The sequence below is a fragment of the Aulonocara sp. 'chitande type north' Nkhata Bay genome, linkage group LG7 (genome assembly GCF_057382095.1).
Source record: "Aulonocara sp. 'chitande type north' Nkhata Bay isolate Kocher_YH1m ecotype deep benthic linkage group LG7, A_spYH_male_GT1.1, whole genome shotgun sequence".
Classification (NCBI taxonomy): domain Eukaryota; kingdom Metazoa; phylum Chordata; class Actinopteri; order Cichliformes; family Cichlidae; genus Aulonocara; species Aulonocara sp. 'chitande type north' Nkhata Bay.
Window position 1 is genome coordinate 29,796,206 of NC_141350.1, and position 21,242 is coordinate 29,817,447.

Consider the following 21,242-nt stretch of genomic DNA (forward strand, 5'->3'; position numbering starts at 1 on the left):
ACACAGTCAGTCTCTGTACTGCACGTACGGCACTGTACAGCTGCTTCCTTGTGCTCTGTGTCGAGGAGGCTGCTGATCATTTAACTGTTCTGACTTCTTTTGTTTAGACCAGCTTCTAGGTAGAGTTTTATTTTGATGATGTTATTTGATTAACCATCTGCATTAGTTGAAGTATTTAATAGTTTAAAAGAAAACGCACCCAGCTTTGCTCTCTTGCTTCTTTTTTCAAACTCACTTTTTGTAACTTCCTTTTTTCTTTTGCTGCTCTCCTTCTGTCATAAGTCCCCCCTGACACTCCACCCTGCCTCCACCTCTCTTCTTCCCCTCTTATGTTTGGATGGTTGCCCCCAGATATTTAAACTCATCTACCTTCAGCCAACCCGTTCTCACTCCCAAAGCGTAACATTTTACGCTAGGTGACAAATCGTCACCATATTACGTTTTCGGCTACCCACCACGTTCCTAAATGACGACCTCGGAAAAAAGAGGACATATGAGAACCGTCTGGACTGAATCTACACATGTTCGCTCCTTTTCTTCAAATCGCTTAGAAACACGCTATTTAACATCATTAAAGACCTGGTTAAGGTCAGGAATAAGGTTATGGTCAGGGCTAGGGATAAGGTTAGGTTTAGGGCTGGAATACAGGGCTGGAACGTCTATTACCGCGGGAGCGTCATTGCACTGGATTCCAGCAATAACCCGCCGCGTACCATAAGAACGCCGAAGGTCTCCTTTCGCGTTCCTCAGGAACGCCGCGGGACGTGACAAAACGTCGACATGTTACGCCTCGGGAGTGAGAACGCTCTGTCTCCACACACAGACAACCTCCTTCACTCTGGGCACTTCCTTAATGTAGTGATCCAGTTAGATTTTTTTTAGATTTAGATTAAGATTTTTGGGAGTTTGTTCTAAAATTATTTATTTTGAATTATTAATCTTTTCATAGAAATGCAAAAGATGGAAATTGTTGAAATTATTGCTGAGAAGGAAGGAACATAATAGAGACATCTGCAGGTCGTAATGATGTGGCGTCATTTTGAACATCTTCAAAAATCAGTGAGAGCTGCTCCAGTGTTAAATGTAAATGTCATCACATTCCCACCATCATAGCTACTGTATACTGCCCCCCCAAACCTAACCCTGTCTTCCTCAGTGACTTTGCTAATCTACTAACCCATCTTTCATCTCTCTCCCCAAATGTGATCTTGGTGGGAGATTTCAATATTCACATGGACAATAATGACCTTCTGCTCACCAGAGACCTTTCTTCCTGTTTGGAAGGCTCTGAATTTAAACAATTTATTGACTTTCCCACTCACTCTAAAGGCCACACCCTGGACTTGGTCTGCTGTTCTGGTCTTACTCCCTCGAATCTTTCTGCTACTGAAATCCCCATAAATGACCACTTCCTCCTTTCATTTAACCTCACTCTCTGCTGCTCTTCTACCAAGCCAACCCGTCTCATCTCGTTCCGCAACATCAAGAACATTGATATGGACATTCTCACTACCAGTTTGGACAATGTTCAGATTCCGGACTTCTATTCTACTCCTGATGATTTGTTGTTATCTTATAATAATTGTCTACGCACTGTCCTTGATTCAAATCTGCATATTGACTGTGAATCCACTGTTTGTTAATTTTATCATGTGCTTTTGTTTTATTGTTCTTATCTTGCCATTGTTTTACTATGTGTCTTCTTATTGTAAAGTGTCCTTGGGTGACTTGAAAGGCGCTCGTAAATAAAATTTATTATTATTATTATTATGCTAAAAAGTGTCCAGTGTGTGATGTTATAAAGATGTGTTCTGTTGTTAATGATGAAGTCATGTTGAGTTGTGCTGAGGTTGAATCAGTGAATAGTTGTTTGCTGCCATCTTTTTCTTGTGTGTCTGCTGTCTCTGATCTCTCTGTTTGATCTTCTCTGATGTCTCCAGACTCTGTCAGGCTGCTGAATGGTTCCAGTCTGTGTTCAGGCAGACTGGAGGTGAAGTCTGACCAGAGCTGGTCCTCAGTGTGTGAAGCTGACTTTGACCAGCAGGATGCAGAGGTGGTCTGTAGGCAGCTCGGCTGTGGGCCTCCTTCGGTCCTCCAGGGGGCGCTCTATGGAGAAGTGGAGGCTCCAGCGTGGAGCAAAGAGTTCCAGTGTGGAGGCCATGAGTCTGCTCTCCTGGACTGTAGAAGCTCAGGCTCAGCTAGAAACAGCTGCTCAGCTGGCAAAGCTGTTGGACTCACCTGCTCAGGTAGAAGAGGAGCTGCAGCTTTGATGTGGTTCAAACTCACTTTATTCTTTTACTGATGACTCTCTGCTTTCTTTTAGAGCCTTTCAGGCTGGTGGGAGGAGCCAATCACTGTAAAGGTACAGTGGAGGTGAAACAAGGAGGGTGGAGATCAGTAGGTTCCTCAGACTGGTCCCTGAAGGAGGCAGCTGCTGTTTGCCAACACTTGGACTGTGGATCTGCTGTTTCTGTAGGCCAGAGGAAGGTGGTCTCACTCAGATCTATGTGGAGAATCACTCCTGACTGTGTTCATTCTGGATCTGCTGTGAGAGAGTGTGCAAGACTGAATCTCTTTTTCTATATTCAGCATCTCACCTGCCAAAGTAAGCCCAGTTAAAAAAATAAGTTCAGAGCACAAAAGTGCTTACTGAATAATAAGTTGAACTATTTAGTAAAGAGAAATAAGTGATACACACCTGAAATAGTATTTGCTTACTAAGTGAGGAGCTCGTACAAAGAGTTATTTACAGTCTCTAGTCGGGGCAGGATTTGGGTGACAGATTTACAACTCTGATTTTAACTTAGGTGCTGTAGCAAATTTTAAAGAAGTCATCCCTTAACTGTCATTTTTTACGATGTCATGTGACAATAAAATGCAGAGTAGTTACCTAAACTCTACTCCAGCAGACGTTGGTTGTATAGTTAATACTGTTACATCCTTACTGTGTATGACGCCTAATTACATTTCACTCATTTTAAGACCTTCGTTTGGCCTGAAAAATAGTTTTTGTTGTAGGTTTGGTTTTTTTAGACTCTTGCCAGGCTCAGAGTCAGAGCTTTGTTGAGCCAAACTTAACTTTCAGTAAGTTAACTTTTTGTTTTGCATTTTTTGAGGATGAATTCTTTGCATAAACAAAACCGGTGTGTATATTTGTTACAATCATGCTCGCAATCATAAGACAACTTTTACTTTGAAGATGAACATTCTCCATCTCATGTTTGTGCTGATTTTTTTATTACTTTTACTACAATACAGACAGTAGCTCCAAAAAATTGGTGTATTTCATACAAACTATGCATGACTACTAAAATCTGTGGGTAACCAGTGCAATCACCACCTCCAGCAACCACATTCCAGTCACTTAGGAAATACACATTTTTCCCAATGGTGCAGAGTTTGTGAGGTGGTGGTCAACTGGTCTCTAGTCCTGTTTGACTGAGTTTATGTCTATCGTGTACTGTCTTGAGTTTTACATCCTTTGTGTGATTGTCTTGATTAATTTGAGACGTGTTTCCTTACTCTGCTGTTTCTGTGATTCATAATTTTCCCTCACCTTGTATGACTAGTCCTGTCACTGTTTTGGTACTTTGTCAGAGTGCTAATTGTGCTTACATATGAAGGCAGGTAGCGAAGTCCAGCAAAGGTATGTGAAAGAGAATATTCTAAATAATCCAGTAAGGTTGTAAAAATGGAAAAACAAAGAATAAACACAAGACATTACAGGAAGGCTTAACAGCAAAAAGTAAAAGACAATCTGGCAAGGTTTTTTTCCCCTTATAGTATGCTGTTTTTGTTCACCTTTTCAAAGAACACAAAGTCCTCCTTTTTAAAAAAGTATTTAATATTATTTCTCCAGACTCTGTCAGGCTGCTGAATGGTTCCAGTCTGTGTTCAGGCAGACTGGAGGTGAAGTCTAACCAGAGCTGGTCCTCAGTGTGTGAAGCTGACTTTGACCAGCAGGATGCAGAGGTGGTCTGTAGGGAGCTCGGCTGTGGGCCTCCTTCGGTCCTCCAGGGGGCGCTCTATGGAGAAGTGGAGGCTCCAGTGTGGAGCAAAGAGTTCCAGTGTGGAGGCCATGAGTCTGCTCTCCTGGACTGTAGAAGCTCAGGCTCAGCTAGAAACAGCTGCTCACCTGGCAAAGCTGTTGGACTCACCTGCTCAGGTAGAAGAGGAGCTGCAGCTTTGATGTGGTTCAAACTCACTTTATTCTTTTACTGATGACTCTCTGCTTTCTGTTAGAGCCTGATCGTATCAGGTTGGTGGGAGGAGACAGTCACTGTGAAGGTATACTGGAATTGAAATATTTGGGGGACTGGAAACCAGTTTTTATCCGTCATTGGAACCTGAAGGCAGCAGCTGTTGTTTGTGAACATCTGGGCTGTGGTTCTGCTGTTTCTGCCCAATCTGAAGACTCTACAGAAAAAAATGTGTGGTTAATCAGACCTGACTGTGTCAAACCTGGATCCGCTTTGTGGGAATGTGCAAAATCAGGTTATTCATCCAATGTCCTGAAAGTAACCTGCTCAGGTAAGAACAACAGTGACACATTCTCTGAGCTGATCATTGTTGTATTGAACATTCAATTAGAAGTAAGAGTAATTATACAAACATAACTTTAATTTTTAAGCCAATAGGAAACTTGAGTAAAAATATCAAGGCATGAGTTTAATTTATCTCCTTTGAATGTAACTAACAATTTATCAACCACATAGGATTCCCAATGTTAAAGAGCTGATATTAACAACTGGTTCTACTAATACTAATACTGATGATAGTAATAATAGTGACAATACCCCTCTATGGATTGCCACATTACCATTGTTGAATGGTAGGGGTGTCCCAGTGATATATTCCTGGGCTTTTGATAGAGTCTCCAAAGACAGATTGGTCCTGATTGAGGTGTCAGATAAAGAGTGATTCACAAAAGCCCTGTGGAGAACTGGATCAGGTCAAGGGACAGGTCTACTTTTATATTAAATTCACTTGTTGGCCTGTGTAAAGCACTCTCTGGTCTGTTTTTTCACATGTTCATGTCTCTGAAAGCAGACTGATAAAACGACTCATGGTGAATTTGATAATATGTGAGCTGATAGCAAATTCCTCAAAAACCGGTCTGAGATTTTGTTCTGTCCTCTGCTGAGCTCCAATCAATGTTTTGCCTTAAATATGTGGGTTTTTTCTTCTTTGGTTTCCTACTCAGGACTCCAGGCTGAAGAAAAACACAATGCTACAGGTAAAAGGATGAAATCAGAGAGAATAAAGAATGAAAGTTCAATTAATCTGTTCAGAAGTAAATTCACTTCTTTACTGATGACTCTCTGCTTTCTGTTCAGAGCCGGATGATGTCAGGTTGGTGGGAGGAGCTAATCTCTGTGCAGGTACGGTGGAGGTGAAACACCTCGGAGAGTGGAGACCAGTGGAAGAATCTGACTGGACACTGAAGGCAGCAGCTGTTGTGTGTGAACATCTGGATTGTGGCTCTGCTGTTTCAGTAGAACAGAGACAGAAGTCACTGACATTGGTGTGGCAGCTCAAACCTGATTGTGTTCAGTCTGGATCTGCTCTTAGGGATTGTGTCTCTTCAAGTTTGTCTTTTTTTGTCCTAGATCTCACCTGTTCAGGTAAGCCAATCAGGCAAAAATATTTATGACATCATGTATGGCACAGTAACAGCTTGCAGCACACAGCAGCTAAAGTGAGTTGTACCCTTGTCTCCAGACTATGCTTCCATTTACAGAAGGTATGTCAGTGAGATTTGCGATATCCTCAAAGTATTCCTAAGTGCCAACTCCTCACTCTTTAGATTGTATACAGAAAAGTGGCATGCTCTCCTTAGATGGACCCAACTCTCCAGGATCTTTTTCAGCCTGACCAAAATTTTTGTTCCTTTAACCACACCTAGGTTTTTGATTCTTTAGTCACTAAATCTACCCTTAGCTTGCCCCAGTGATTCTCCCAGCTCCCCTTGGGCACCAAAGCTAACCAATCAATAGGACTCCTTCTTCCGTTCACTTTACATCTGATTATCACAGTCTTTTCAGGAGTGACTGCTGCATCTGTCACTGAAGACCTTACAACCATAGATAATCTGCCTCAGCAATGGAAGTGAATTGGCCTACTTTTCCATCCTGTCTCTCTAAAATCATTAGAACATTTTTTTAAATAGAAGATTTTTATATAGGTTGTATGTGTAGAGCAATAATTGTTGAGTATCAGAAGAGCACAACAAAGAACTGCAGCTGTTTTGCCATCATTTGTAAAACATCATAAATCAGTGAGAGCCTGTCCACTGTATAAAATGTAAATGTGATACTAACATGTCTCCTGTTAGAAAGATGAGTTCTGTTGTTAATGATGAAGTCATGTTACAGTTGTGCTGAGTTTGAATCAGTGAATAGTTGTTTGCTGCCATCTTTTTCTTGTGTGTCTGCTGTCTCTGATCTCTCTGTTTGATCTTCTCTGATGTCTCCAGACTCTGTCAGGCTGCTGAATGGTTCCAGTCTGTGTTCAGGCAGACTGGAGGTGAAGTCTAACCAGAGCTGGTCCTCAGTGTGTGAAGCTGACTTTGACCAGCAGGATGCAGAGGTGGTCTGTAGGGAGCTCGGCTGTGGGCCTCCTTCGGTCCTCCAGGGGGCGCTCTATGGAGAAGTGGAGGCTCCAGTGTGGAGCAAAGAGTACCAGTGTGGAGGCCATGAGTCTGCTCTCCTGGACTGTAGAAGCTCAGGCTCAGCTAGAAACAGCTGCTCACCTGGCAAAGCTGTTGGACTCACCTGCTCAGGTAGAAGAGGAGCTGCAGCTTTTTGTGGTTCAAACTCACTTTATTCTTTTACTGATGACTCTCTGCTTTCTGTTAGAGTCTGTCAGGTTGATGGGAGGAGTCAGTCCCTGTGCAGGTATACTGGAAGTGAAACTGGGAGATTGGAAACCAGTCTTTGTCCCCAACTGGAGCCTGAAGGAGGCAGCTGTTATCTGTGAACATCTGGGCTGTGGTTCTGCTGTTTCTTTGAGAATGATAACAAAGTCCTTAGCCAGACTTCCAACAAGGATCAAACCTGAGTGTGTCCAGTCTTTCTGTGCTGTAAGGGAGTGTGTAACATCAGTTTATTCTCTCAACATCCTCGATTTCACCTGCTCAGGTAGGTCATCTATAACATCCAGTGTTCCCTCTGTCACACTGACAGTTAGTGGTTATTTTTGGTAAAACCCTTGATAGACTTTACCTGGCAGGACACACCTGGGAAAGCTGTGTACTCACTGTTTTTAACCCATTATTTGAATACAGGATGGATGTGACCTCACCTCAGAGCAGACACTCCACAAAGGTTAAAGATGAGTTTATTGCATCAAAACGACCCAGAATGCTTCATGGTAAACTTGAGTAATTTTTTACAGGGATTATGTTCAGTCCCTTACACAGGATTACTTTGCAAGGATTTACAGATAAGTCGTTAATCCATATATTCTTTCATCTAATTTCGATTTGGGGTAAAAACCTGAAGATAAATTCAGTCGTGCTCCTAAGGCTGAAGAGAAAACTTTCCATACCTGTGATGTAAATTGATGGCCACATTCAAAGACTATATTCATTAGGATGCCATGAATGATACCAAGAAAAACATGTCACCCCCCCTACCTGGGTGATATGTAAATCTTGTCACATGCCACAGTGTATCAGAGAAGTAAATGGACATGTTCTGTTTATTTTCTCTATGTTCATGTTTCCTGATTTATTGTGTTAGTCATCTGTCTCCATGCATTGCGTTTAGTTCTACTTCTTGTGTGTTATTAGTCAGATTTGGTTGTAGCTGTGTTCTGACCTGTCTCTTATCATCATCATCACTCCTGTGTATTTAAGTCCTTAGTTTTCTCCTTTTCTGTCTTGTCATCATCGATTTGTGTGTTTCTGGTTCAGTTCAGTCATTCAGTCAGTCTCTATCCTGTTCTGTTCATCCTGTCTCCACAATAAAGACCATCCTTCACCAGCTTGCGAGTGAAGGTCCTCTCTTCCTTCTCTCCACACACCACAATTTGACACTTTGTGGTGATGCCACTTCCCGTCTTCAAGGAAAGCTGGGATCTGGAGTTCTCACCTACTCTTCTTTTCTGCAGGCAGTTGTCTGTCTTGATAGGCAGAGAAACCAATGTTTCAAATGTTTCTGTGTCATCACTTGATGCTACCTCATTCTTCACTTGATCATCTAAACTGTGCAAAACAAACCTCATGATGTGTTTTCAGCACAATCATCAGTGCTCCACTGGCCTTGTCTCAAACTTAGCAACCTATCAGAAGTGTCATCGGGGATAAGGGAATGATCAAACACTAGGGGACGATTCTTCCTCAAAGTTAGAATAATTACACTCCTTATTCAGTAATTGGGTTTGGTGACCGGATGACAATGTAGTAGAAACCTTTGACTCTTCCCTAACTCACCAGAGTGGGCTTCCAGATGTGGAAGGTTGAACTAGGTATACGGGTGGTGAATCAGATGCCAAAGCTGGAGGGCAGGGAGACGCTGTCTGAAGTGGACAGATTGTTCTGATGAGTTTGAGATTTTCAAAAGACTCATAATTTTCTTACTTTCCATATGAATTTCATAAGGATGTCAATCAATTAAAGTAAGAATAAAGTGTTTGGGTGTTAAATATATAACTGTAACTCTAACTTAAACACAAGTTGGGTTCTGTTCTAATAGTTGTTTTGCTGAGTATTTTTGAGTCTTCGTTTGACAATGAAGCCCTCAGTATGTGATGAAGTCAGTCTGATCTATGCACTATCACGTCTCCTCAGGCCAGCAGGAGGCAGAGCTCGAGCAGACGGGAAAACACTGAGCTGGTTTACTCCATTCTCAGTGTTTGTGTACATGAAGGAGAGATGGCTGAAGTGAAAGGAACTAAAGGAGCAGAAGAGGACCTCATCTTACATCCACATGAATTTCCCATCATAGACAGCTTAAGATCAGCTCAGTCAAACTCAGTTTTCTACCAAAGACACAAATCTGTAAACATACCTGACTAACACATTCATTACAAATGAGACCATTAGTATGTGAATCAAAGAATTGTCACTGAAAAATATCCAAAAGTTTCATGTATAAGTTGATTTTGTAAGTTGAGCTAAAAATAATGCACAGCTGAAGTAACCGTGGAACGTGGATCATTTATACAGCCATGACTGTCATCATGTTTATAAGTGCTTTGGCTGATTTTAGTAGCTTACAAACACAAAGGAAGCATTAACTTCTATAACAGCTTTACGTTTAACTTTTACAGTTTTAAGTGTGATTTTCATGAATGAAGCTCAGCCAAGCCATCACAGGCCAAGACTGCTTATTTTTCCATAGTTTTTTGAGTACAACATGAACCAGACTTCACAAATAATTAGAAATAAACATACAAGGCAAAATATCCATCCTTCATTTTTTTCCACATATCCACTCTTGAGTTGTTCATGAGGCCAATGTCACTCAGTGTGTACAGAACCAACGAGATAGGTCCAAAGACCGAACCTCGGGGGAACCGCAGGAGAGGATCCAAAATTAGCAGCAAAAAAGGAAAAACTGCTGTGAATGAGAAGAGAACCACTCCTAAGATGATCCAAAGAGGCCAACATGATTTTTCAGTCAGGATACCGTCATCAACTGTGTCAAAGGCAGCAAGACACGGCAGTACAGAATACTCACCTGGATCTGCATCAAGGTTCTTACAGGTTCTAAAGAACATCACTTATAACCATCATTTCACTAAGCTTATACTTCAGAGGTGTTCAGTTATAATTTAAGGAGAAAATTTCCTCGGACAAAGGTCCAGAATATTATAATTCAGTCAATATATTTTAAAATAGCCTGACTGCTGTGTGTTGATAAAAAGCATAGCAGAAGATGCCAGTGGGTGAATTATGTCCTTTCAGAAAGACAGCTACTGTGATGAAATCTACTCTCCACAGACAAAACTAGACTAAAGCTCTCGCTTTATAAACCCTTTGTGTTAACCGTGGAAGTGACACAGTAAAATTATTATATGTAGAAAGGATACTGACTGATTTTATTTTGAGGTTTATCTTGAAATATTTTGTTATTTCACCTACATCAGAGATATCAAACTCATTTCACATCGTGGGGTCCATACAGGGCACTTCGATCATTTAATAATATATTTAAATATATAAGCAGCTCAATTTTCTGACACGATAAAGAAACACTTCTATACTAAATGAGAGACATATTTCAGTGTCTGACTCTGCATCCTGCAGCACCGAGCTGACGCTGTCTGCAAACCTGTGGAAATATAAAGACTCACTCACTGCTGTTCAACACTTAAACATCAAATCAATTTTCGCCTTCATCCTTTTTCTTTATATTCCCATTTCATTTTACAGAGTTTCACCAGAAGAGTTTTAACAGTGTGACCACTATAAAAAAAAAACCCTACTCATAGGAAAACAAAGGGAGTTGGTGTGAGTGGTGTTCCTGGATTGTAGGACAGAAGTTAACAATGTTATCTCAAAGTTCCTCAGAACAAATTCTCAGGAAAATAACTTGGCACTGTTTAAATAACAACTTATAACCATTAGCATGTGATCAGTTTTAAATCTCCTGTGTGATGAAAGCCTCAGCTTCATGGGAACAAATATTATCATTTTATTCGATGTTATTCTGACCTGTAGTTAGACACTGCATCTTGTAATGCTAATAGTATTCAAACAAAACTCAGATTTGTCTGAGGTTAAAACATTTATTGAATTTAAATGTAATTTTCTTACAATATCTTTCTCTAATAATCTGACAAAACAACATGGCGGCACGTGCACACGCAGCGGCTTCTCTCTCTCCCGAACAAACTACTTTTTCGTGTTTTTCGTCCTGTAAGTTGCAGTGTTTTTGTAAGTCTTTGTCGCGTCTATCTGTGTGCAAGCGAGGATATGCCCGAACACTTCTTCTCGACATCGGCAGAAACAAACTTTTTAAGTTAAACTCTGTGGACATCGAGAAGCTGAAAGATCTGGGTTTGCTCCGAAGGCCTACTCAATCACCGACCCCCACTCCTGCACTTCGCCCACAATGGATGCGCCTCAAGCGGTGTGAGAGGAAGCAGAAGAGGGGTAAGCGCGGTGGCATCCGAGCTAGGCTAGCGGCTAGCCCACACAAACCCGCCATCCCCTCTATCGTTCTGGCCAACGTACGCTCGCTAGAAAATAAACTGGACGACATCCGACTGCTACTTTCATCTCAAAGGAATGTAAAGGACTGCTGTGCTTTTGTGTTCACGGAAACATGGCTTAGCGACAGTGTCCCGGACCGCGCCATTCAGCTCGACCAGCTAACATGCTACCGTGCTGACAGAGTCATCGTCGCGGGAGGTAAGACCCGCGGGGGAGGACTTTGTGTTTACATCAATGACGCCTGGTGTCGCGATGCTGTTGCGGTCTGGAAACACTGCTCACCAGTGCTGGAGTTTATGGTTATTAAGTGCCGGCCATTCTATCTACCGAGGGAATATACAGCCATACTACTGTGCGCTGTGTACATCCCTCCCTCCTCCAATGTCAACAACAGGAGCGAGGCACTGAATGAACTGTACCAGCACATCAGTGAGCAGCAGACAGCCCATGCTGATGCTTTTCTCATCCTGGCTGGGGATTTCAATCATGCAGACTTAAAGTGCGTGTTTCCAAAAATACAACAACACATAGACTTTCCAACAAGGGGAAATAACACACTGGACTTTGTTTACACCACCCAGAGAGGAGCTTACAAAGCTTTTCCCCTCCCCCACCTCGGCGCCTCAGACCACATCACTGTCATGCTAATGCCTGCTTACAGACCGCTCGTTAAAACCACCAAACCGGTTCGTAAGCAGATACAAGTGTGGCCAGAAGGGTCTTCAGAGGCTTTACAGGACTGCTTTAACACCACAGACTGGAACATGTTTAAGCAGGCTGCCACCTACAACAACACCACTGACCTCCAGGAGTACGCAGAGACTGTTACAGCCTACATCAACAAGTGCATTGAGGATGTAACAGTCACGAAAACCATAACTGTCCGGGCCAATCAAAAACCATGGATGACAGGAGAGGTCTACAGGCTGCTGAAAGCTCGGAATGTTGCCTTCAGAGATGGAGACGAGGCGAGCCTGAGGACAGCTAGGGCCAACCTTTCCCGTGGCATCAGAGAGGCTAAGAGACAGTACTCCAGGAAAATATCTCATCACTTCAAAGACAGCAGAGACTCACGGAGCCTGTGGCGGGGCATTCAGACCATCACAGATTACAAGCCCCCACCACAGACTTGTGACAGTACTATCCCCCTGCTGAACGAGCTGAACACTTTCTTTGCTCGCTTTGAAGTCCGAAACAGCACCACTGCACAGAAGACCCCACCCCCTCCTGGTGACCAGGTGATGACTCTGTCCCCGGACAGCGTGAGGAGATCCCTCAGCAGGATCAATGCACGTAAAGCTCCGGGTCCTGACAACATTCCTGGTCGTGCACTGAGAGACTGTGCAGTGGAACTCACTGATGTCTTCACAGACATCTTCAACATATCACTCATCCAGGCTGTCGTCCCCACATGTTTTAAAGCCACCACAATCATTCCGGTCCCAAAAAAGTCATCTCCCTCCTGCTTTAATGACTACCGTCCTGTTGCACTTACTCCCATCCTGATGAAGTGCTTCGAACGACTAGTCATGCAGCACATCAAGACTGTCCTGCCCCCCTCCCTGGACCCCTTCCAGTTTGCGTATCGGCCCAATCGCTCAACCGATGATGCCATCTCCACTGCACTCCACTCAGCACTCACACACCTGGACAAAAAAGATTCATATGTTCGAATGCTGTTCATAGACTTCAGTTCAGCATTCAACACTATAATCCCCCAACAGCTCATTCAAAAACTGGTCCAGCTGGGGCTCAACACCTCACTGTGCAACTGGCTGTTGGATTTCCTCACCGGAAGACCTCAAGCAGTACGGGTCGGCAGTAATACATCCAGCACCATCATTTTAAACACGGGGGCCCCGCAGGGATGTGTGCTGAGCCCCCTCCTCTTCACTCTGCTGACCCATGACTGCACTCCATCACACAGCTCCAACCTCTTCATCAAGTTTGCGGACGACACAACGGTGGTGGGTCTCATTAGCAACAGGGATGAGACCGACTACAGAAGTGAGGTGAGACGCCTGGCCACGTGGTGTGCTGACAACAATCTCTCTCTGAATGTGGAGAAGACGAAGGAGATTGTTGTGGACTTCAGGAGAATGCACACCCAACATGCTCCTCTGACCATTGACGGAGCGTCTGTGGAGAGAGTGAGCAGCACCAAGTTCTTGGGTGTGCACATCACAGAGGATCTCTCCTGGACGTACAACACCACAGCACTGGCCAAGAAATCACAGCAGCGTCTCTTCTTTCTCCGCAAACTAAGAAGAGCAGGAGCTCCAGCCCCCATCATGTACACTTTCTACAGAGGCACCATCGAGAGCATCCTGTCGAGCTGCATCACTGTGTGGTTTGGAGCCTGCAATGCGTCCTGCCATAGAACCCTCCAACGCATAGTGAGAGCTGCAGAGAGGATCATTGGTGTCTCTCTCCCCTCCCTCCAGGACATTTACAGCACCCGTCTCACTAAAAAAGCCCTTTGCATAGCGGCTGATCCCACGCACCCAATGCAAAGCTTCTTCAAGCTGCTGCCGTCAGGGAGGAGACTGCGGAGTCTCCAGGCCAGAACCAGCAGACTGAAGGACAGCTTCATCCATCAGGCTGTCAGGAAGCTAAACTCCCTCCCGATTCTGCCCCCCTCTCCCCTCTTCTCCACCACGGTCTCACTGAACTCTGTCACACACACACACACACTCACTCTCTGACGCACTCACTGGCCTGCTCCAGTCACTTTGTGGAGCATTGGACTGCCATTACCTCATAAGACTTTGCTGTTACACTATCTCTTACCGTACACTACTAAATCTCCATTTGCACTATTTGCCTATTTTGCACCACTATGCCTTCTTACTTGAATATTGTATATTGTATATTGCATAGCTTTTTTTTGTTATACGTAAAATTGTATTGTATTTATTTAAATTTTTACTTTTTAATTATTTTATTTGCATTTTTCTAATCACTAGGGTTTGACAGTAACGCAATTTCTATTCTGTGTATGTCCTGTACATGTGGCAGAATTGACAAATAAAGTTGACTTGACTTGACTTGAAAAACAGCATCTGGTCTCCACTCCACATGTTTCTTACACACTGCATGTTGTTCAGGGTCCTGCTGAGTCAGCAGGTAGTACTACTTCCTTTACACGTTACTGTCATCATCTGAACTCGCTCATTTCAGGCTGTGGAAGCTGCCAGGACACACTGCTTCTTAATGTTTCACTGTGAGACACTAAGGAAGCTCTTTGGTTTGTTCTATGTAGCAGTGCCTTATATCAAAGATAAAAACATTAAAAAAAAACTATGTTCACAGAAATAACATACAGGGTAATTCACACACACACACACACACACACACACACACACACACACACACACACACACACACACAGCATGGTCAGATTAAGTTGTTTTTACAGACAATAGCAATGAGCCAGAACCACACAACAAAAAAGTAATGAATAAAAGACATTTCCACAACAAGTTGTTTGTCTTTGAAAGTTCTCAGTCATCCAGGTCATCATAGTCTAAGTAGCTTGGAAAGAAAAGCGTCTGGACTTAGGTTGTTTGAAGACAGAAGAGCTACCTCGTCAGGCCAGGACTCTGCAGTATATTTACACCTACAGGCCAGTGGACAGTCTTTCAATGATGAGGATGTACACATCTTGGACAGGGAGGAACGCTGGTTTAAGCGCGGAGTCAAGGAGGCCATTTACGTGAAAAGGGAAAGACCATCTCTGAATCAAGGAGGGGGCCTAAGGGTACATCTTTCACCATCTTACAATGCTGTGATTGCAGCCATTCCCCAACTCTCTGTGAATGTTACTCGTGGCCATTGATCAGAGGTTGTTTATCATTGGTCATGAGAATTTGCATAATTAAGATTAAGGAACTGACCTCCCAGCCCATTGTTCCGTCACTGGGCTGGTTTCAGTCATTATGCAAATGTACTGTTTATAAGATTGGGGAAACCTGCAGTCAGGTGAGACTGAAGAAGTCACTTGGATGAGTGACGAAACGTTTCTCCCTCAAAATGCTACGTCCAGATGAACAGAATCAACTTTTGGAGAGTTGCTTGAAGACGTTTCACCTCGCATCTGAGAAGCTTCTTCAGTTCTAGGGTTAAATGGTGGAGAGTCACAGATTTAAGCCCTATGGGAGTGTACCCAAGACGGACATGGACCCCCTAATGATCCTCTACCTAATCATATGAGCCAGCGTGTGAAAACGAGTGTAGGTCACAACCAGCCAAGGTTTTGGGTGAGCTCATTGTGAAACCCAACCCCACCCTATCATGTGATTTCCTGAGGTCAGATGGCCCATGATGTGAGTGGGCGTTACAGTTTTTTACAGACGCTAGGACACATTTCTCAATACTTAGGTCACTTTTGCAAAACTCCTCACACAGTGAGCACAACAGAAGTCTATGTGGGCTAAACTGAGGACCAGTTATCATTGTTTTGGCACAAAATGCATTCAATGACTACATCTCTCAAATTTCATGAATTATCTTCTCACTCAGACACAACAACTGCCAAAAATCTTTGTACGTACAGGACATTTTGCATGTGCTTACATACTGTTTTCAAAACTGTTAAACTTATGATCAAAACAATAACACAATGCAAAACTTAAAAAGACAGCAAAATTCAACAGCAATATTTTAGTGAAACATATTTTAAACTAAAAATGCAGTTTAATCAGCCACAGCTTATTCTCATTGTAGATGAACATCTACACAGGTGTTACTCCTTCAATTTTTCAACTCCTTCAATTCTGGCATGCCAGGAGATTCTTTCCTAGGTGTATTGCCCTAGATGACATAAGATGTGATGTGGATGAGAACCTGTGGCCAAATGGAGAAGACCGAGTAGATTAGCATTACTATTGTATGTGTATCAGTGGATGGTGTGTATACAAATTCTTGTATTTTGGGATTACAAAATGTAATCAAATGGAAAAGTCCCTTTTTTTAAACTTGTTTTATCAGTTTTAATCTTTTAACTTTATGCATCAAGCAAAAATTTAATTATATGCAACATTCTCTGACTGGAAGAAATTTGTTTAACATTTAAACCTATTTTCTGCACATTCCAGCACATGAAATAAAATATTTTTTGTCTTTACACTCACTCTTTCAAATAGATGCAAGTAAAACACAGCAGAAAATAAATAAAGTCAAAGACTAGCGGTCCTGTTGCTCTATTTTCACCTGTAAAGCAGGAGGCGGAGGTTTACCCTGGTGCAGGTGTGCCGCAGCGGTCAGTTGAAGAATCCGCGAGTTTCTCTGTGAGTTTCCCATTACGTCGTTGCGCACTCGGTGCTTGCTTGGAAGTTTAGGGGGTTTTTTTCGCTGTAAAAAGAAGTTTTCTTCCCACGCACAATGGACGCTAATGTTTTTGTCACTTTTTATGGAATCAAACTCAAAGTTAGGTCAGTACGTCCACGTTTTAAACGCTGCACGCTCATACTCTCTCCCACACTTCATATATGATCCATTGTTGATCTGCACACAGCTTTTGTCATGAACTTGCTTACGTCACTGTCATGAGACATTCTCGCAAAAAAATCACGGTTTTAGTAACGCAGTAACGCAGGGTTCCTACGGGAAAGTAACGGTAATCTAATTACCGATTTTGAAATAGTAATCCCTTACTTTACTCGTTACTTGAAAAAAGTAATCAGATTACAGTAACGCGTAACGCGTTACTGTCCATCTCTGCTCTCCACTTGCTGTCCATCTGAGAGCAAGGTGAAATTTGCTATTGGATTAATGTATTATTTAATTATCCACACTTAAAAACTCTCACCAACGTTATATCATTAGTAATAAATTTAAAAAATCTATACTGTATATACTATGGCCACAAGTTTGCATCATGGTGCTGATCCAGAATCCTTCCTTTATTATATATTATAGTGCTATAATTATAAAATAATGATAATACAAAAATAAAGTAATAAATATAAAATGGGGCTAGGGATACGTATTTATGATTATTCAATTTGTTTGACTATCCATTCTGTGCAGCCAGAACGCTAATTAAATGTTTAACCTTTAAAACCGGTCAGAGCGGCATGCTCCGTTTTGCGCAACTACTTTTAAATCCCTGTAGAACTGCAATCACGTAAGCTAGTGCAATAATTTTTTTTGCATATGAAACCGGAGGAGTTGTACTTACATCTTATGCCATCAGCTTGTCCTAGGTCACAGTTTCCTTCCACATATAGCTTTGCAAAAACTGCATAAAAAGCACTTGCACTGTAATATTTGTTTTCGTTTTTCCTGCAGTATATAAAAATTGGTGTATTTCAAAAACAAAACTATGAAGACACTCAAAATAAATTTCCTGTGGTGGGAAACTATTTTGTGCAACTTTTTTGTATTTACAGTTTTGAGGGATAAGCCTCTTAAATTTCTCTAACTAGAAATATATGTTAAAAAAACAAAAACGATTTAAAAATTTTTTTGTAGTTTATTGCACTTTTTGCAATTTATGTAATTACTATGCCCTTAATGCATGCATATTATGAAAATTTGGGCTATAACAGTTGTATTGATGTATAGCAACTTGAAATGCTCCCAAAAATGGCACTACAGCATGTAAAAATATAATATAAGCTCTGGCGGACTTGGGGTAGGTCTTAAAGGGTTAAACTAGAGATAATTTTACTTCTGTAAAATCTGCATTTTGTCATATTTGATACATAAATATAATACAATCTGTCTTTTGATGTATTTTCTTTATAATGTGTGTGTTTTTTATAATCATCCATAATTATGTTGATATGCATATCAGATATTTTTCAGTGAAATATTAGTCCTCCAGAAGGGGGTGCTGCTCTTGTGGCGACCTGCAGCAGGTGTTTACTGGCGTTTTCTTTTTGTTTTTAACTTTGTTTTAATTCTGTTCCTAACTGTGGTTTTAACTTTTTATGAGGTTTTTGCCGAGATGGAGATCTTCTACACCTTATTTTTATTGTTGTTGGCGATATTCACCTGGAGTCAGTCACTCTTTTTTTTTCTTTTTTTCCCAAACTTTATTTGAAATTATAAAGCAAACAGTCAGTCATTCCAGTTCAGTTTGTACAGTAGACATACAAGGCAAATAAGAGTAACAATATACAGTACAATGAAATAAGAAGGATAAATAAATAAAGGGGAAAAAAGGGGGGATTGTGACAGACTTCATAACAACTTTGTACTTGAAAGTGGTGACAGCTCATATGTGTCTATTTTGTGTGCGTGTGCGGGCCAGACGTGGTCTGCGTGAGTGAGTCTGATTGTCATTTTGTATGCAGTCGCTTTTAAGCTGATGAGCAAGCTACACATGTTCAGAGCAGGAGCTGGTTGACCTTATCAGAGGAGAGGGAAACAGAGCTATGATATCTCAAGCATGCAGCTATCCATGAGTTTAGTTTCTTCCTGGCACCCCATATGGGCAACAGCTTTTCTGCATCCTGATTCATGTGTGTGAGACTTTTGTAACATCAGCATCATGTTTTTGTTTTGTCGAAAAGCAGGTGATTGTGTCTGACGTCATGGTGTGTGTGAGTTACAGAGAGGTGTGAAAGTATGTGAGTGAAGTGGTCTCGAACTGGGGAAGACATGATTCTGCAGGTCACCTGCCCAGTGGACACAAAAAAGAAAAAAATTGTTGTGTGGACGAAATATGAATGATAACATGGCAAGTGTTTGGTGTTTCTCAGCCTGAAACAACTGTAATGCCACTTTCTGTTTTTAAGAAAGGAGAGTTCCAAAAAAAAACCAGAGAGAGAGAGATGTGTGTTGTTTAAGCAGTGAGGAGAACAATGAAAATGTCTTAGTTTGTCACTTTCAGGTGAAAAGCAGACCTGGATCAATTTTCCACATGCAGCAGTTGGAAGAAAGTTATAGGTTTCACATCATTAGGAAACACTGAGGCAGAGCTTTTGGCTGAGTGGTGTTTACAGCTTAACTCCCATGTGTTCCTCACCCTGAAAAAACAAGCTCCATGGAAGCTAACCTCTGCCTGAAGACAAGGAGTGCAGTTCCAGAAGCACAGCACATCTACAATTCATAGCAGCCCAAGAGACAACAACAGAGTCCTGAGAGAGGTCCAGCAGCAGTGTGTACAAACGGCATCAGAGAGTAAGAAAACCCCATCATCATGGATGGATGGAGATGCGTTTCCAGCAAGCTGCAACTTCACTGTGTGTGAAGATGACTTTTGAGGAGACTGTCTGAGTGACATTTGCCACTTTTGGAGTGGAATGGCAAGATGAGACAGTGAGGATGACACAGGACAAAGCTGAAGAGAACTGTTTGCCATTGGACTGCAAAGAGTGAGAGGAGCAGGTGAGAACACAGAGGAAGGCTGTCGTTTAGTGTGGGAAATCAAAATTTGGGTTAGCAATCCTGGGAAAAAAGGAAACTGATTTAAGTGGGAAAATTGTGAAGGAGTTTGGACCACAAAATGAGAAAGGTATATAAATCACACACAAGCAGAAAATGCATTAACCATACTAACCCTACATGCATATACACATACAATGACACTCATGAAGACCAGACAGCATCTTAAGCATGAGATTCTGTTTGTCATCTTGTCCAAGTCACTCAGTAAGATGGAAGTGATACGTAGACTAGTGGATTAAATATTATAGGAGGACAGATGATTGTATCATAGGGAGAAAACAGAATGCTGATGAGGAGTTTTGCATGATTGTTGAGTTTCTGGTGGGTGAATAAGTTTTAACATGGCACACATTTGGTTACATCTGCAAGTATGGCTCGTCTGTGAAGCACTTTGTTGTACCTGTGACTTTAAAATGTGCTATAGAAATAAAATTGAAATTGAAATTGAAATTGAAACATGAGAACAGAGATGGGCAGTAACGCGTTACTTGTAACGCGTTACTGTAATCTGATTACTTTTTTACGGTAATGAGTAAAGTAAGGGATTGCTATTGCAAAAACGGTAATTAGATTACAGTTACTTTCCTGTAGGAACGCTGCGTTACTGCATTACTAAAACCGTGATTTTTTTTTGCGAGAATGTCTCATGACAGTGACGTAAGCGAGTGTGACTTTTGTGACAACAGCTGTGTGCAGATCAACAATGGATAATATATCGAGTGCAAGAGAGAGTATGAGCGTGCAGCGTTTAAAGCGTGGAAGTACTGACCTTACTTTAAGTTTGATTCCATAAAAAGTGACAAAAACATTAGCGTCCGTTGTGTGTGGGAAGAAAACTTCTTTTTACACCGAAAAAACCCCCTAAACTTCCGAGCAAGCACTGAGTGCGCAACGACGTAATGGGAAACTCACAGAGAAACTCGCGGATTCTTCAACTGACCGCTGCGGCACACCTGCACCAGGGTAAACCTCCGCCTACCACAGTCCTGCTTTACAGGTGAAAATAGAGCAACAGGACTGCTGAGTCTTTGACTTTATTTATTTTCTGCTGTGTTTTACTTGCATCTATTTGAAAGAGTGAGTGTAAACACAAAAAATATTTTATTTTATGTGTTGGAATGTGTAGAAAATAGGTTTAAATGTTAAACAAATTTCTTCCAGTCAGAGAATGGTGCATATAATTAAATTTTTGCTTGATGCATAAAGTTAAAAGATTAAAACCAATAAAACAAGTATTAAAAAGAGACTTTTCCATTTGATTACATTTTGTATGATGGATTATGCAGAAAAAGTAGAATTGGGCTGAAAGAGCTATCGCTTTATCACCTATTCAGGTGTAATTAATTACTTTTGAAAATAAGTAATCAGTAAAGTAACGGGATTACTTTTTTGGGGAAGTAATTGGTAATTAGTTACTGATTACTTTTTTCAAGTAACTTGACCAACACTGCATGAGAAGAAACTTATTATGTGATGAGACAACAGGGTTATGCTGTATGTTGTGTGTGGTGTGGCTGATTGGATGAATGTTTGAGATTAAACTGGCTGATGATTTGTCTCATGTTACAAAGTTGAGCCTGCCAATTAGGTTTGGTATGATTTATCCCCCTGAAATGAAGAACACGTGTCATGATTTAACAAGGCCTTTCCTTTCCTTTCTTTTCTTTTATTCTTTTTATTTTGT

The 21,242-nt window shown here is 41.6% G+C and overlaps 1 protein-coding gene across 1 annotated transcript; it reads left to right on the forward strand.

Annotated features, from left to right (window-relative positions):
• The first annotated feature begins 1,930 nt into the window (after positions 1–1,930).
• LOC147325403 (scavenger receptor cysteine-rich type 1 protein M130-like) lies at positions 1,931–12,149 on the forward strand. The gene is made up of 11 exons (XM_086297735.1): positions 1,931–2,246; positions 2,324–2,605; positions 3,899–4,165; positions 4,243–4,530; positions 5,204–5,236; positions 5,337–5,624; positions 6,476–6,781; positions 6,858–7,139; positions 8,871–9,001; positions 10,915–12,018; positions 12,117–12,149. Exons 1-11 carry the CDS (start codon positions 1,931–1,933, stop codon positions 12,147–12,149), a joined length of 3,330 nt encoding a protein of 1,109 aa, XP_086153861.1.
• The last annotated feature ends 9,093 nt before the right edge of the window (positions 12,150–21,242 follow it).